The sequence below is a fragment of the Esox lucius genome, chromosome 24 (genome assembly GCF_011004845.1).
Source record: "Esox lucius isolate fEsoLuc1 chromosome 24, fEsoLuc1.pri, whole genome shotgun sequence".
Classification (NCBI taxonomy): Eukaryota; Metazoa; Chordata; class Actinopteri; order Esociformes; family Esocidae; genus Esox; species Esox lucius.
In genome coordinates this window covers 15887311-15906727 of record NC_047592.1, presented here as the reverse complement: position 1 = coordinate 15906727, position 19417 = coordinate 15887311, and the positions used below count along the sequence as shown (strand labels likewise).

Genomic DNA, 19417 nt, shown 5'->3' with positions numbered 1-19417 from the left:
GTTGGAGAGGGCGACCGAGGGGAGGGACGGTGGGGGATGGAAGAAGTGAGTGGAGAAAAGCGGCTCCGAGAAACCGCACGCCGATCAGCCGTCACCTCTGGAACGGTAAGGGAACGGCATCGCCCGTCTACACTCAGGTTTGCCCGGGCCTGCCGTATTGTGCCGGGGCGTCTGAGGATCCTTCATCTCCTGGTTCTTCCGATCGTTCCACAGATCCTGGTGTCAAACCCGTTACGTTCCACCGCAACTCATCTCTGCGTCTCTCGCTCTTTTGTTCTTCCCACCAGGCATCAACGTCGGACTGTTTCTTCCACGGGCACGAGCCCGGGCCCTATCTCTCACCTCAATTTTCAGCCTCTGCATAATTAATTAGCAGCAGTTTCCACTATCACTGCAATTACTCCAGAGAAGCAGAAAATCAGAGCACAGGACTAAAATGGAGACGCCACAAAAAAACAAAAAAAACAAGGGGTGAAGCGAGAGACACTTCCAACCTTAAAGAGACTCTGTAATGGAAGAAAATGATAAAAAAGGCATGATTTCATTTTGGAAGACCAACTTGAAATAAAAGATTATTCAAATCACTTAGCAGACTAAGGCACGAATAAAAGGCTGTGGTAGGAAATGAAGAATGATGTGTCTCAATTCATTAGATTGCCTTTAATACAAGCAGCTCAGTTGGCAAGAACATAGCGCTTGCAAAAGCAGGGTTGTGAGTTTGATTCCCGGGTGGGGGGAATAAAATATGAACAACACAATACTGTAAGTCACAACATTAGTCAAATGTAAAGGTTAAATGTAAAATGTGTAAATATGATCCAACAACATTCAGTGTGCGCTGTCTGACTATGGGGAGGCAAGATATGTAATGTGTTATGATAGAACAATACTTGTTTAACATGCTAGTCACTAAAATAACTAACATGCAGTTGAAAGACAATAAATGTTTATTGGGGACGCACTTGACAAATCATTTAATTAATCAGCAAAACAATTAAGAGTCAAAGAGGCATAAAATTATAATTCACAGGTTCCTAATGTGGGCATGATTGATTCTTAGTTCCCCTCCATGCCATTCAACCTCCATTTGATTTGCATTGCCTATGCTTTTCTCCATTCAAGTCATACCCACACAGACACACACACAGAGACACACACCATTCCAGGAAACATCATAAGGCGGACAAAATAACAACGACCAAATAAATAATACGATCATTCATAAAAACGAGGGAAAAAAGCATGCTTAGTTAAGGAATTTCCAGCGAGACAGAGAATGAGAGTTAAAGAGAGGGAGAAATACATAGAGACACAGACAACACCCTGAATGGTTAGATATTCCTAATTAATGATACAAATGTATTCTATGACAGTGGCAGGATTGTGTTGCCATGTTATTCTCTGTCCGCTCCTGTGATTTGTGCGTGTGTGTGTAAATCATGTGTGTGGGTGTGTGTGTGAATCATGTGTGTGCGCCTGACTCAATTTGCATGTGAATGTTTCTCCTCCTGTGTTAATTGTTTACTCTGGCTAATTAGAGTGTCTATCATTACCTCTGTGTGTGTGTGTGTGTGTGTGTGTGTGTGTGTGTGTGTGTGTGCACGTGCCTACTTCCTACTGCTGTTCTGCTTGCCGCCCATCCATTTGTTGCCACGGACACTGATAGACAGAGGGAACGCAGAAGGAACAAAAGAAAGTATACTGAGGGAGGGCGAGAGGGGGAGGTGGACAGAGGGGGATATAGGTGTACGAGACAAGAGACAAAGAAAGATAAACAGAGACAGACAGGCGGACAGGCGCAGATGGACATTGTGTCCTTTGGTTTTCATGGAGCTTCATGGGAGGGCTCAGGACTGAATCCCAAACAGTTGCCTATCCTAGAGGACCTCACAGGTCCGTTTCATGGAGCTTCATGGGAGGGCTCAGGACTGAATCCCAAACAGTTGCCTATCCTAGAGGACCTCACAGGTCCGTTTCATGGAGCTTCATGGGAGGGCTCAGGACTGAATCCCAAACAGTTGCCTATCCTAGAGGACCTCACAGGTCCGTTTCATGGAGCTTCATGGGAGGGCTCAGGACTGAATCCCAAACAGTTGCCTATCCTAGAGGACCTCACAGGTCCGTTTCATGGAGCTTCATGGGAGGGCTCAGGACTGAATCCCAAACAGTTGCCTATCCTAGAGGACCTCACAGGTCCGTTTCATGGAGCTTCATGGGAGGGCTCAGGACTGAATCCCAAACAGTTGCCTATCCTAGAGGACCTCACAGGTCCGTTTCATGGAGCTTCATGGGAGGGCTCAGGACTGAATCCCAAACAGTTGCCTATCCTAGAGGACCTCACAGGTCCGTTTCATGGAGCTTCATGGGAGGGCTCAGGACTGAATCCCAAACAGTTGCCTATCCTAGAGGACCTCACAGGTCCGTTTCATGGAGCTTCATGGGAGGGCTCAGGACTGAATCCCAAACAGTTGCCTATCCTAGAGGACCTCACAGGTCCGTTTCATGGAGCTTCATGGGAGGGCTCAGGACTGAATCCCAAACAGTTGCCTATCCTAGAGGACCTCACAGGTCCGTTTCATGGAGCTTCATGGGAGGGCTCAGGACTGAATCCCAAACAGTTGCCTATCCTAGAGGACCTCACAGGTCCGTTTCATGGAGCTTCATGGGAGGGCTCAGGACTGAATCCCAAACAGTTGCCTATCCTAGAAGACCTCACAGGTCCGTTTCATGGAGCTGCGTCCAACCCTGCGTTGTTCCACATCCGCTCTGAGCCCCAACTGACATCAGGACAGCTACGTCTCTGTAACCCCGGTCTCACACACAAAACTGTTCAGAGAGCTGATCCATGTGACCCGCCAAATAACATCAATTCATTCAATTGTCTCTCATGACTAGAGTAATCGGTCAGGCCGTCCCCCTACTGTCACAAATTAAAGGGTCTGTATGTCTAGTCAACGTTTAGATAAAAGTAAACCTGGCCCTGAATTACAGATAAAAAGAGAAAGGGAGAGGATGGGAGACAGGAAGACAGAAAAAGAGGACGAAGGGCAGGGAGAGAGGAAGGGATGGGGAGACGGGGCAGGAGAAAGGAAGGGATGGGGAGACGGGGCAGGAGAAAGGAAGGGATGGGGAGACGGGGCAGGAGAAAGGAAGGGATGGGGAGACGGGGCAGGAGAAAGGAAGGGATGGGGAGACGGGGCAGGAGAAAGGAAGGGATGGGGAGACGGGGCAGGAGAGAGGAAGGGGGAGGAAGCGGGAGAATGCTGGTGCTGGAATGCAAGACTGGATACAGGTATTGAGGTATTAGGAGGTGAGCCTCTCCATGTTGTAACTAGTCAAAGCAGTAAATGGTAAAAGAGGTTGAATCGATGCCTTGTGTTGTAACCGGCTTGAGGCGGCAGCCTATCATGAGCATTGGGCCAGAAAGGTCATTGGTTTGAGTCCCAGGTCGACAATGTATACAGCAAGTCTGTTGTTGTGGCCTTCAGCAAGGAACTTAAAACAAATTGCCTAGGTTAATTGCTCTGAATACAGTGCCAACAAAATACAGTAACCAAAGTTTAAAATGAGGGGTGGCATTATATTGAGGGGGAATTGTACTACAAGTCAATGGAATAACTACTGGTTAACATGACTAGCCAACCGGTGAACATACTAACTAGTGTGTGTGTGTGTGTATGTGTGTCTACATCAAACTGTCCATCTGAATGAGTTCCCGTGGCAGTGCTAAGTGTCTGTGTTGAAGCTACCTGGCAGTCAGGAGTGCTTCCATCTTCATTTCCTGCTGGCAGCTGGTGATTTGTTCTCCCAGAAACAATTGGCACAGGTGACACACACACAGACACACACGCACACACACACAGACACACACACACACACACACACACACACACACAGAGTCTGAGGCTGATTAGGTGGCTAAGAGGAAATGAGGGGTGAAGGAGGGAAGGGCTTTCTCTCAGATTGATGCCACAGATTGGATCGAGACACGGGCCTATCCACTGACTCGCTTCTGAAATGAGGATCCCAAGTGAAGGTGTGGGGTTGACATTCACTGATAAGAGGATTGGATCCACCTGGATCGATTCAACGTTCTCAAGTGAATTATATGCATATTATATGCATATTAGGCGTGGTAATGTGTCCAGCCGTGTATATAACCCAGGATGAAGGAAGCCCAAGCAGGCCCGTCAGTGTCATCCCGGTCTTTGTGTCTCGTTCTCCGCTCGGCCCCCAGGGCTTTGCATCCATATGCTGCCCCGCGCGGGGGTCAGGTCACCGGGGTCACAACCTTACCAGTCTCCACAGGACACCAAGTGGGACACAGGAAGCTGAAACATAGTGTGTGTGTGTGTGTGTGTGTGCCTGCCGTCCCATGTGTGATCGTACAGCCTGCCTGTCTGGGTGTGCCCCCATCTGTCACTGGGAGGGGCATTGCGTGACAGACCGCACCCCCCCCCCCCCCACTCCATTCCACCTAGTGTCAGGGATGAGGACCCTGGAGCTGGGCGTGGCCAGACTCTCACCCCTATCAGCCCCCCGTTCCGCCTAGTCTCTCCGAACCAGATGGGGTGCCAGGCTCAGCCCTCACCTCTGACCCCCCCACCCCACCGCCCCGTGGCAGCCTGACGGATGGGGTGGCCCAACCGCTGACAGGGGCCGGGTCAACCCGTTATTAACCAGGGAGGCGACACAGCACCTGAGCGACATGGGCCCTCCGCCACCACAGAAGACCGGGCTCCGCCGTGACGCCGGATTCCACAGCACTTGTAATAGCAGACACGCCTTTTTCCTCCCCGACATAGCCAAGGCGGCAGGTGCTGTAGCTGTGGCCGCGCAACTGTGTGGACAGACGGACAATAGAAAGACAAAGACTGACTCTTTATTCTGTCCTATTCATCTGAGGGTGCATGGGAAGTATCTACCCACTACATTTAGCTGAGGGTGCATGGGAAGTGTCTACCCGCTACATTCAGCTGAGGGTGCATGGGAAGTATCTACCCGCTACATTCAGCTGAGGGTGCATGTGAAGTATCTACCCGCTACATTTAGCTGAGGGTGCATGGGAAGTATCTACCCGTTACATTTAGCTGAGGGTGCATGGGAAGTATCTACCCGCTACATTCAGCTGAGGGTGCATGGGAAGTGTCTACCCGCTACATTCAGCTGAGGGTGCATGGGAAGTGTCTACCCGCTACATTCAGCTGAGGGTGCATGGGAAGTGTCTTCCCGCTACATTCATCTGAGGGTGCATGGGAAGTGTCTACACGCTACATTCAGCTGAGAGTGCATGGGAAGTATCTACCCACTAAATTCAGCTGAGGGTGCATGGGAAGTGTCTTCCCGCTACATTCAGCAGAGGGTGCATGGGAAGTGTCTACCCGCTACATTCAGCTGAGGGTGCATGGGAAGTATCTACCCGCTACATTCAGCTGAGGGTGCATGGGAAGTATCTACCCGCTACATTCAGCTGAGGGTGCATGGGAAGTATCTACCCGCTACATTCAGCTGAGGGTGCATGGGAAGTGTCTTCCCGCTACATTCAGCTGAGGGTGCATGGGAAGTGTCTACCCGCTAAATTCAGCTGAGGGTGCATGGGAAGTGTCTACCCGCTACATTCAGCAGAGGGTGCATGGGAAGTATCTACCCGCTACATTCAGCTGAGGGTGCATGGGAAGTATCTACCCGCTACATTCAGCTGAGGGTGCATGGGAAGTATCTACCCGCTACATTCAGCTGAGGGTGCATGGGAAGTGTCTACCCGCTACATTCAGCTGAGGGTGCATGGGAAGTATCTACCCGCTACATTCAGCAGAGGGTGCATGGGAAGTGTCTACCCGCTACATTCAGCTGAGGGTGCATGGGAAGTATCTACCCGCTACATTCAGCTGAGGGTGCATGGGAAGTATCTACCCGCTACATTCAGCTGAGGGTGCATGGGAAGTATCTACCCGCTACATTCAGCTGAGGGTGCATGGGAAGTATATACCCGCTACATTCAGCTGAGGGTGCATGGGAAGTATCTACCCGCTACATTCAGCTGAGGGCCTGCGTTTGTCATTAACTGACACTTCTGCCCTCCTCTTTTTCCGTCTCTCTCCCTTTGTTGCTGTAAACCAGCCTTATTCTATTTATTTTTCCGTTCTTTTTCTTCCTTTGCCATCTCTCAATATTTCTCCCCGGCGACCAGGAAGACAGTCAGTCCACAGAATGCCAAACAAAAGACAGAAGAATTATTGGAACAGGCTTACAGGGGGACCAGGATCTAATGTATCAGTTTCTATCAGGCGAGCCAAAGGGAACAAATATTGACATGTAATTCTCTTTTTCTTTCTCTCTCCATCTCTCTCTCCTGGACGGCTCTCTTTTATTACAGAGGAAGAGCTGTGTGAGGAGCCCTGTCACCAGGGAATGAAAATGGAACTAAATGAAATATTTTTTGTTCTTTTGCTTCTTTTGCCTCCTCTTGCTCCTCAATTCCCAACACGTTCTGTCTCTCCCTCCTCTCTCTCACTTTGTCTTTCTCTTCTTCCCTCACTCTCCCTCTCTCTCTCTATCGCTCCCAATTTGTCTCTCTTTCTCTGGTGAGAAAGCAAAGCCCTTTCCAGCAAGGCAAATAACCATTAGCGCGAGGGTAACAGTGAGTGAGATAGTGTGTGTTTGTGTGTGTGTGCGCGCGCGTGAGAGAGAGAGAGAGAGAAAGGCAGGAAATAAATGAAAATAAGAAAAGGTCATTTGTTTCTTTTTCAATATCCTTGTGTTCCTTTTTTACGTTGTCTCTATTTATCTTTACTTAGACTTAGGTGGACTGGTGTGTGTTTGTGTGTGTTTGTATGCATGTGTGTGTGAGAGGGAGAGAGAGAGAGAGAGAGAGAAAGAGCTCCTGAGGTTCTTTCAACATTCACATTGGCGACTGTGGTAATATAAGAAACATAATAGCCTCGTTCTTTTTAGAGTTGCACGTTTTCTCATTACTTTCCCATATTTATCTAACCAGGAAAAGAGAAAGATAGAGATAGCGATTGAGGGGGAGAAAAGAGGTCTTATTTAAACATAATTTTCTCGGTTTGAGCCGCGGTATTGGATGGTGAAACTGTAGCTGTGTCCACCGTCAGACCAATCTCATCCTTCTCTTTGTGTGTGCTTCATTCTCCCATCATCCTCTCCTTCACTTTGTGTGTGCTTCATTCTCCCATCATCCTCTCCTTCACTTTGTGTGTGCTTCATTCTCCCATCATCCTCTCCTTCACTTTGTGTGTGCCCAACGTTCCATTCCCCCCCATCATAAAGGAGACACGTTATTGATCAAAGATTTGGCCCGTTGCCTTGGTTTCAATGCATTTCCCTTCTTTCTCTTTCTGTCTAGTTTTACCTCTCCCCCCTTCTCTCTCAATCTCTCTCATTCTGTTTCTCCTGGGAGCCCACGGCTCTCATCCCTCCTCCATCTGCCACCCCTCTCAGTGCCTCCTCCTTCTGCTCACTCTCATCCCGCTCTCTCTCCACGGGTCCTCTCGGCCTTCCTTCCTCCATCTCTCTCTCCTCCTCTATCTCCCACTTCCTGTCTCATCCTCCCTTTCACTTCCTCTATCAGTTGTCTGTAGTGGACATGGGGGGGGGGATAAGGATGGACGAGGTAAGCTGGAAGGGAGGCGGCGAGGGGGAGGTATGATTTAGAGGTTATGATGAGGGGAAACAGCACATCAAGTTCAAGGCCAATGAGAGTGTTTGCCTCTGCATTACCGGCGCCAGCGGCTCGTTTGTGGAACCCATGAATAATTGATTAAATAATGGAAAATGTAATGAGGGAGATGTTTTAAAATTCAAATTCAAATCAAACACTGGCCGTGGCATTCAACCAGTGCACTTCGATAAGCGGCCGCTCGTTTGAAGGGGCCAGGATTGGTTGATGCCGTTGGGTCACGTGGCCATGGTCGTGTTTATCCAGGCGTGGAGTATGCAGATTAGTTTCTCCGTCATGTAAACTTGGAGCGCTAACAGTCATACACACACACACACAAACACACACACACACAGAATAAACTACGAATCTGCGCATCAATAGGCAGAGGATTGATTTCATACAACCCTCATCATAGACTTCTATTGGTGCCACAGACGGTGCTAGACGTTACTAGTGGACCAGGTGAAGTCCTTCACCACCTCCATAGACTTCTATTGGTGCCACAGACGGTGCTAGACGTTACTAATGGACCAGGTGAAGTCCTCCACCACCTCCATAGACTTCTATTGGTGCCACAGATGGTGCTAGACGTTACTGGTGGACCAGGTGAAGTCCTCCACCACCTCCATAGACTTCTATTGGTGCCACAGACGGTGCTAGACGTTACTAGTGGACCAGGTAAAGTCCTCAAGCACCTCCACTTTCCACGGTTGGAGGGGGGCTTTAGAAATCCAACACATTTTCAAGTGACCGTTGCTTGAGTAAAGAAAACGTTCATTTAATTTTAGCGAGGCAAACAGAAATGGCCTGGTCCAGGACTTCCTCCAGGTTATTGGCGTGTTTGCGTGACGTCAGGGTGATGTCATCGGCGTGTTTGCGTGACGTCAGGGTGATGTCATCGGCGTGTTTGCGTGACGTCAGGGTGATGTCATCGGCGTGTTTGCGTGACGTCAGGGTGATGTCATCGGCCTGTTTGCGTGACGTCAGGGTGATGTCATCGGCGTGTTTGCGTGACGTCAGGGTGATGTCATCGGCGTGTTTGCGTGACGTCAGGGTGATGTCATCGGCGTGTTTGCGTGACGTCAGGGTGATGTCATCGGCGTGTTTGCGTGACGTCAGGGTGATGTCATCGGCCTGTTTGCGTGACGTCAGGGTGATGTCATCGGCGTGTTTGCGTGACGTCAGGGTGATGTCATCGGCGTGTTTGCGTGACGTCAGGGTGATGTCATCGGCGTGTTTGCGTGACGTCAGGGTGATGTCAGCGGTGTGTTGTGGCCTTTGTACAGTCAGGCCCCTGAGCTGATGAGGAGAACGGAGAAGAACCCAGGCTGTATGTGCTGTTCATGCAACACGCAGTCTCTTTTCTCGCCCTCTATCTTTTCTCGGATCCATCTCATGTCGCCTTCAGAAACATTAACGATATAATGACACCCGCCATTTTCTTCTGAGGAACAGTGACTCCCTCTCTCACCCTTTCTGTCACCACCAACAATGACTTCCTTCACCTTCTCTCTAAACGGACCCCCCGACACATACACATAGTTAGCACTCTTTCTTTCACTACTTTTCTTGATAGTCATGACAATGAGTGGCGTGGCCACAGCGTACAAAGGGTAGGGATCGTTTGGTTAGATAGGGGATGTGTCCGCGTACTGACATGGGACAGACCATCACTGACAAACACCTGCACCTCTCACTGGGCAAGCTCTCCTTCACTCACACTCACACTCACACACACACCTCTCATTTGTTCATTTCCTCCCGGTAACTTCCTGACAGTTGATTTGTGGTGTTGGTGACGCAGGGGAAGAGGCTGAGAGAGATAGAGTCAAGGGAGGGACGTGGAGAGGAAGAGAGAAACAGAGAAAGAAAGCACCAAACTAGAGAGAGTTAGAGGGAGGGAGACAGAAGGGGTGGAACAGAAAGAGAGTGACAGATACATATACAGAGAAAGATGGATAGAGAGAGGTATAGAAATGAAGAGAGGGGGAGAGAGAGAGAGATGTGAGACATTGTTATTACATTTGTGCATGGTACATTTATTAGTTTTATGAGTGTGTATGTATTGAATATTTAAGCAATAAGGTACAGGGGAGGGTTGTAAATGAGCAGACTGTGGGAGAAAAACAAACCCCTGGGGTACCTTATTGCGATTATAAACTGGTTACCAATGTAATTAGAGGAGTACACGCATTTTTCTTCTTTGAAAATGCTTATTTTGTAAATGTATATGTACATTTATATCATACCCATGGTATACCCATTGTTTACCGGTTCCTCCAGCCAATCAGCCAATCAGAACCTGGGGGGGGGGGGGGGGGGGGGGTGTATCAACAATTCTTACTGCTAATTTATCTACTTGTCTTATTGTTTGTTCTTATCAACTGCACTTTAAAAACCAAAAGACTAAAAACTCCATGATTGTATAAATTAGAAAATGTGATATATCCAATGAGGGTGAGGATTTAAAATCAGATAAACCCAAATGTAGTTGTTAGGAAGCATAAACCGTTTTATTAAACTGAAGAGTTATTTAGAAAAACAACCAATTGAATATTTGTTTGTACCTTTAAGAGAGCATTGTGAAAACACATTTTGGGGTTCCAGTGAATGTAAAAGGCAGCATCAAAAATTATATTTCATACAATGGTTAAATGCAAACGGTTTATAGCCATATGTTGATTGAAGCATAAAGCCTATGGAGAATATTTTTATTTAGACAAGAGACAGAAGCAGTGAAAGTGGGATTTGAACACCCAACGTCTGGGGCAGTAAGAGGTTAGATTTAATTGGAATTTTATCCACATTCTGTATTCAACGAATAAATATAAAAGCGGTGTGTTTAACTGATTACTTAATTACATTTTGGAAATACATGTTTTTGAATAAATACAACTAAATGGGATTCTCAAAAAAAGTGGTTTTAATAAAAGTTTCCATGTGGCTCTGTTTTCCGAAAACTCTCTGTTTTTCTCAAAATGTTTAGATACTATAATTCTTTTACACATTTGTGTAAGCGTGTTTGAGAGTAAAGGAAATATTAAGTATTAAATGGCTTCTTGTGCAAAGAGGTGTAATGGATTGTGATAAATTGATATAAAAACTGTCAGGCAAACCTCTTTACAACAAAAGACAAGCAATTCCTCTACTTCTATCATTCCATTCAAGAGACAAATATAGGAGTGTCAATGCTTTTGCTGTGATGTGTAGTTACTGACACTGGACTAAGTGCTGGGCTCTTAATGAAATGGTGGTACCACAAGAGACGCACCGATATATGGGCCAGAAATTGGTATCCGAAGATTAAAGACAAAAGTGTAATAATCAGCCGATTGTTTCATATTTGCCCGATATGTCAGACTGATTGTGCTCTCCAGCGTTTCCACTGGAGTCATTTTACCAGGCGCTCCAGCGTGGTGAAACCATAACTGCCACAGCAAGAAAAGAATACATTCTTGGCATTTTCTTGGTATATAGACAATCTGGTGAGTTACAACACTGCTCTTAAGGTTATTTAGCTCCTGGTGCTGTGGTATTCATCTGCATTAACGGAGAGCATGCCGTCCTCGTAGTCGGAGCCAGCCAGTTAAAACGGCGCACTGCAGGACTGCCGCAGAACCAAAGAAATGGTGGGATGAACCAACTGGTGTTGAGTAAATTGAAGAATATTCTGGAGTTCCTCAGATATCACCGACTCATTTGTCACAGCAGTCACCGACTTCTTCCAAAGTTGCATTGATAGAGTAATCCCCATGGTGACCATATGGACATGTCCCAACCAGAAGCCATTCAGCGCCGCTGCCTTTCACCAATCCTGGCCCCTCACAAGCAATTCTGCTACAACGTCCGCTTAGCCATAAAACTGTCAACGCGTCAGTCCCGGACTAAGACTGAACCCTTGCGACAGTGACACCGGTTGGATGTGGCAGGGCTTGCAAACCGTATGAGCCAAGTGCCTTCAGTAATCACTCTGAGGCGAGTCACACTGAACCATTTTGAGAGCAAATGCTTTCCCGGGCGACTTTGTGATCTTTCCTTTCAGAAGCTGATGCGAGTACAAACCTTTGAAGACGCTAGCATTTGCAAGCCTGCCGGGGGCTAGACAGAATTCCATGCATCAATACCATCATACTGGACACCCTGGATCCAGTCCAGTTTGTAAACAGCCCTAACAGATCCACAAAAGACAAACATGAATGAACTCCAACTGCCCTCTCTCAACTGGACAGCAGGAACACGTGTGTAAATCTGGTTCACTGACAACCGCTCAGCGGTCAACGCCATAACACCCATGACACTACTCACTAAACACCTCCCTCTGCTGCTGGTTCCTGGACTGCCTGATAGGCTGCCCACAGGAGGTAACAACACATTTACCACACCCAACCTTAACACAGAGGAGCCGCGGGCCATATGACTGTTGAACAAGGCTGCCAAATGAGACACTTTCAATGTCAGTGATTATCGGATGCCTGGTTTTGCACTATTGAATTTATGCACAAACACGCTAGACTTCGCCCACACACACACACACACACACACACACACACAATCGAAAACACAGCCATTTGTTTAATGCATAACATGGACACACAGGTATAGCGACAGACAGGGCGCACTCACACTTCACATACATTGCTGTTGTAACTATTCATTAGCCATACGCTACTACCCCTAACTGTGTTAACAGTTCCCAGATACGTCTAGACACAACTCCATCTCAGACGTCCACAAAGAGAACCACTTCACAGCTTGGTTTGTAGCTCTGACGTGCAACGTGACGCGTGGGCCTTTCTAAACCACGTCCGATCGATCGAATTAGCAACAGGTGGGTAATCAATCAAGAGACATCTCAAGGACACGGGATGCCTTAGTTTATTTGGAGGGTCATTTTCAAAGGGTCTGAATACTTCAAAACGTGTTCTCACTTTGTCATTATGGGTTATTGTGTGTAGATTGATGGCAAAACCATATATAGGGTTGGAGATATGGAGACAGTTAAAGATAAAGTGAGAGAGATATGTTGAGACAGAGATTGTTAGAGTTATAAAGAGTGAGAGAGAGAGAGAGAGAGAGAGAGAGGTGCAGCCTTGTACCTGAATAATCTCATCCCGGTAGAGATACAGAGAAACCCATCTCTCTGGGGGCGGACAGAACAAGACAGGACAAGTACTGGTTCACCCTGCTGGTGCAGAGATGGGGATGGAGCTGAAATGCAATGCATTCTGGGGAACAAACACGTGGGCAGAAGAAGGCAAAAAAAAATTACTTAGAGTATGTGGGCACGCATGGATGAACACATTCCTAAAGTTCCACATCCCAAGTCTGATTGCACGTGCATGTACTTCATCGGCCACACAGGCCCACCAACACAAACTGTTAGCATTAAATTTTCATGGTATAGATTTGGCTCATTAAATATTAATGAGGCCCGCTGTGTGTTTGTAACAGTCCATCTGTATGGAGATTTACAGCCAAGTCCTCTGTGACAGGAGTGTTTACACACACATACACACACCGCACGCGCGCACACACAAACACACGCAAGCTAGTCCAACATTCTGACTGTACTAAATGACAGGGGCGCAACGCCACCTCCTCTTCTTCCCTGTCAACTGGCTATTCTCACTTATTAGGCACTCTTTTTATTTCTTTCTCTTTCTGTTATTTCATTCTTTTCTTTTACAAAAACTTCCTGTCGTCCACACCCATTTTTCTGTTAGGCACCACAAATGATGCTGGAGAAAAGCGTGGACAGAGGGACGGATGGAGAGGACATTACCAGAGCTCTCTACAAAAGCCACGGTCACATCTATCTGCTGTGTTGACACACTGAGACACAGCTTGACTGGGCAGCTGGGACGCAATCACACACGGACGGAGACCCCTACAATAACCATCCGTCTGCAGCACCTCCCTCCCTCACCCTCTGCCTCTCCGTCTTTCTCCTTTTCTCCTGCTGGCTCGCACTCCTACCCTCCCCTCCCTCCCTCCATCCACCCTGCTGCCAGCAGCAAGGGTGAAAAAAAAGGCCAAAATAAGTTGGGCGACCCCCCCCCCTCCCAACACACACACACACCTTCTAGCCATCAGCCTCAGCAATCAGACAGATCTTTACTGAAAACAGAGTGGGGCGAGGAGAGATAGAGAAAAAGAGAGGGAGACAGTGTGTGTACGTGTGTGTGTGTATGTGTGAATGAGTGAGTGAGGTACAGGACAGAGCACAGTGAGGAGAGAGTGTATGAGGGAGGTGAAGAGAGAAAGAGAGTGTGTGTGAGAGCAAGGTCAAGAGAGAGAGTGTGTGTCTGTGTGTGTCGGTGGGGGGGGGGGGCTGCTTCCTATTGATCATTGCAGACAATACCTACAATGACATCACCCAGCATCGACCACCATGATATTGACTACAACCCCATTCTACCACCATGGATACTGACTACACCCCCCCTTCTACCACCACGGATACTGACTACACCCCCCCTTCTACCACCATGGATACTGACTACACCCCCCTTCTACCACCATGGATACTGACTACACCCCCCTTCTACCACCATGGATACTGACTACACCCCCCTTCTACCACCATGGATACTGACTACACCCCCCTTCTACCACCATGGATACTGACTACACCCCCCCTTCTACCACCATGGATACTGACTACACCCCCCTTCTACCACCATGGATACTGACTACACCCCCCTTCTACCACCATGGATACTGACTACACCCCCCTTCTACCACCATGGATACTGACTACACCCCCCTTCTACCACCATGGATACTGACTACACCCCCCCTTCTACCACCATGGATACTGACTACACCCCCCTTCTACCACCATGGATACTGACTACACCCCCCTTCTACCACCATGGATACTGACTACACCCCCCTTCTACCACCACGGATACTGACTACACCCCCCTTCTACCACCACGGATACTGACTACACCCCCCTTCGATCACCACGGATACTGACTACACCCCCCTTCTATCACCACGGATACTGACTACACCCCCCTTCGACCACCACGGATACTGACTACACCCCCCTTCTACCACCATGGATACTGACTACACCCCCCTTCTACCACCACGGATACTGACTACACCTTCCCTTCTTTCACCACAGATACTGACTACACCCCCCTTCTACCACCACGGATACTGACTACACCCCCCTTCGACCACCACGGATACTGACTACAACCCCATTCTACCACCATGGATACTAACTACACCCACCTACCACCATGGATACTGACTACACCCCCCTTCTACCACCATGGATACTGACTACACCTCCCCTTCTACCACCACGGATACTGACTACATTCCCCTTCTACCACCATGGATACTGACTACACCCCCCTTCGACCACCACGGATACTGACTACAACCCCATTCGACCACCATGGATACTAACTACACCCACCTACCACCATGGATACTGACTACACCGCCCTTCTACCACCATGGATACTGACTACACCACCCCTTCTACCACCATGGATACTGACTACACCCCCCCACCTACCACTATGGATACTGACTACACCCCCTTTCTACCACCACGGATACTGACTACACCCCCGTTCTACCACCATGGATACTAACTACACCCACCTACCGCCATGGATACTGACTACACCCCTCTTCTAACACCATGGATACTGACTACACCCCCTTTCTACCACCATGGATACTGACTACACCCCCCTTCTACCACCATGGATACTGACTACACCCCCCTTCTACCACCATGGATACTAACTACACCCACCTACCGCCATGGAAACTGACTACACCCCCCTTCTACCACCATGGATACTGACTACACCTCCCCTTCTACCACCACGGATACTGACTACATTCCCCTTCTACCACCATGGATACTGACTACAACCCCATTCGACCACCATGGATACTAACTACACCCACCTACCACCATGGATACTGACTACACCGCCCTTCTACCACCATGGATACTGACTACACCACCCCTTCTACCACCATGGATACTGACTACACCCCCCCACCTACCACTATGGATACTGACTACACCCCCTTTCTACCACCACGGATACTGACTACACCCCCGTTCTACCACCATGGATACTAACTACACCCACCTACCGCCATGGATACTGACTACACCCCTCTTCTAACACCATGGATACTGACTACACCCCCTTTCTACCACCATGGATACTGACTACACCCCCCTTCTACCACCATGGATACTGACTACACCCCCCTTCTACCACCATGGATACTAACTACACCCACCTACCGCCATGGAAACTGACTACACCCCTCTTCTAACACCATGGATACTGACTACACCCCCTTCTACCACCATGGATACTGACTACACCCCTATCTACCACCATGGATACTGACTACACCCCCCTTCTACCACCATGGATACTGACTACACCCCCCTTCTACCACCATGGATACTAACTACACCCACCTACCGCCATGGAAACTGACTACACCCCTCTTCTAACACCATGGATACTGACTACACCCCCTTCTACCACCATGGATACTGACTACACCCCTATCTACCACCATGGATACTGACTACACCCCCCTTCTACCACCACGGATACTGACGACACCCCCTTCTACCACCATGGATACGGACTACACCCCCTTTCTATCACCACGGATACTGACTACAACCCCATTCTACCGCCATGGATACTGACTACACCCCCCTTCTACCACCACGGATACTGACTACACCCCCCTTCTACCACCACGGATACTGACTACACCCCCCTTCTACCACCACGGATACTGACTACACCCCCCTTCTACCACCATGGATACTGACTACACACCCCCTTCTACCACCATGGACACTGACTACACCCCCCTACCGCCATGGATACTGACTACACCCACCTACCACTATGGATACTGACTACACCCCCTTTCTACCACCACGGATACTGACGACACCCCCCTTCTACCACCACGGATACTGACTACACCCCCCTTCTACCACCACGGATACTGACTACACCCCCCTTCTACCACCATGGATACTGACTACACACCCCCTTCTACCACCATGGACACTGACTACACCCCCCTACCGCCATGGATACTGACTACACCCCCCTTCTACCACCATGGATACTGACTACACTCCCCCTCTACCACCATGGATACTGACTACACCCCCCCTTCTACCACCATGGATACTGACTACACCCCTCTTCTACCACCATGGATACAGATTACACCCCCCACCTACCACCATGGACACTGACTACACCCCCACCTACCACCATGGATACTGACTACACCCCCCCTTCTACCACCATGGATACTGACTACACCCCCCCTTCTACCACCACGGATACTGACTACACCCCCCTTCTACCACCATGGATACTGACTACACCCCCCTTCTACCACCATGGATACTGACTACACCCCCCCCACCTACCACTATGGACACTGACTACACCACAAACACAGTAACAGTGGATGGCTGGCTGGAAAGTGGAGGTGAAACTGGATCAAGACAGAAAGAAAAGAAGCCACAGGGCTGAATGGCATGATGTGTATCCTCACACATATGCACACAAACCACCTAGCCACCGTATCTTAGTTTCATTACCTGGAGAAGAGGGGGAGGGGGGGCACAGAGATTGGAGTTAGGGGTGCTTTTGGATAGGAGGTTGACAAGGCGTTGCTGTGGTAACCAAGTGCTGGCCTCGTTAGCGCAGCAGGTGCTAATGGCGATAACGAGCGAGGGAGGAGAGGCGGAGGGAGCCGAGCCGAGCCCCCCATTTACACCACTTTACCTCTCCCTCATTCCCTCCTTCACCTCTTCTCACCCGTCGACACACTCCCTCTCTCTCTCCCTCTCCCACTCCTTCTGTCTCTCTCTCCCACTCCCTCTCTCTCTCCCACTCCTTCTGTATCTCCCTGTCTCTTTGAGCTCTTCTCCACATTAACCATTTCTTCTCATTACGGCCACAGCCTCACCCTTGTATGAACGACTCTCCCAATTTTACCTCATTTTACCTCCCTCCATTTGGGCCTCTTTTCCCTTCATTCATTTCAATGCTTTTTTCAATCTTTCCCCTTCTCCATCGCCTCCTTTCAGAACCTCTTCAGAGCGATGGCAGTAGATGGAAAAAAGTGCCCCAATGCCAGAAGCAAAGAGAAAAAAAATCTAAACAAAAAAAGAGAGAGAGGAAAGAGGGAGGACAATTCAATCAATACTAGCATTTCTCTAACTGCCCCATGTCCTTCTGTCCTCTCTCTCTCTCTCTCTCTCTCTCGCCCGTCAGAGAATCAGTGTGTCATTTCAGGGTGTATCGTAGCTGAAGGTTTTCTATTGGCTAGTCAAGGCCTGAATGATTCTAACAAAGCTTCTTTATGTGCCCGGGCCCCTCCAGGCTGCTATAGGGCCTGGCTCTCACTACATTTCACACAATAAAGGCTTCCACCTCTACATCCCATGGCCAGGGGAAAAAAACAACTGAGCATTCGGCTCCATCTCCTCTCAAGTACAATACAGAACAAACAGGACTTGGAGTGGTCGACATACAAGCAGGAGGACAGAAGGATAGACGCCCCACACACACACACACACACACACACACACACACACACATAAATGGACAATGAAGACATTACTGTAATGAAAGCAATGCTGAATTAATGGGTACAAAGAGTGTGACATAGGCTCCTATCAGACTCTCATCTCTTCTCAAGGACTGCTACTCCTTCTTTCCCCTTCATTTCTCTCCAGGCAAATAGAAAACAGGTGTGCCCTCTCCCTGTCCATCGCCTCCAGCGTTACAGAGAGAGAGGAGAAAGACAGAGAAACCCGACAGAGATAGAAAGAAAAAGACGGAACGCGAGATGAAGGGAAAAACGAGGATGGAGTCAGAGCATATTCCCAGAAGGTGTCTTGAGAGTAAAGACATTCCAGGGGTGTGAATCGCACCCCACCCCTCCTACTCCGCCCCCTTTAACTCTGCTCCAGAACGCCTGAGGGGAGGTATGACCCTGACACACACACACACACACACACACGCACACACACATGCACATACACGCACACTCACGCACACTCACGCGCACGCACACTTCTCTCCCAGATCTGAAACAGCTGGATAGAGACATCATCTGTCATGCTTGTCAGACAACCACAGATACAGAGCCGACACAAACAGGCGGAGACAATCGAACGGGCGAACTCACCCATCCTTCATTCTCCTCCGTGAAACGGTCGGCCAGAGACGTCATCTGTCGGCAGCGCTATGTCACGCCCACCACACCCCCTTTGCACGTGCACACCCTCGCACAAACATATATACACACACATGTACACACACACACACACACACACACACACACACACACACACACACACACACACACCAATTACCTGTTAACAACATGGGAGCCACAGGAAATTTCCTTACCATAACTGTTATTATTTCAACGTTATGTGTTAGGGTTAAGGTTATACTACGAGCGCGTCTGTTTGTGTGTGTCTGTGTTAGGAATAGATTAGACACTTGAAACACAAGTGCTGGAGCCATGGAAGGACAGACCACCTATTATGGCCGGAGCACAAAATACAATGTAGTAATAACTGGAGCCCTGGATCCTTTTACATCTGGTTACACATCCTCAAAGGACTAGAGGAGTGCTGGCTAGCTTGACTACAGTAGCTGTTTACACTGTGGAAAA

At 48.7% G+C, this 19417-nt stretch overlaps 1 protein-coding gene across 1 annotated transcript in view; it reads right to left on the bottom strand.

Annotated features, from left to right (window-relative positions):
* The window catches only part of LOC109615008, a 28176-nt gene extending 9165 nt beyond the window's left edge, over window positions 1–19011 (bottom strand). Inside the window, exons 1-2 of the mRNA XM_020043140.3 lie at window positions 18923–19011; window positions 12778–12906 (exon numbers count right to left, since the gene is read on the bottom strand). Of these exons, the coding sequence (XP_019898699.2) occupies window positions 12778–12906; window positions 18923–18933 (140 nt within the window). The 5' untranslated portion in view covers window positions 18934–19011. The remainder of the gene's footprint in view (window positions 1–12777; window positions 12907–18922) is intronic.
* Window positions 19012–19417: the final 406 nt, after the last annotated feature.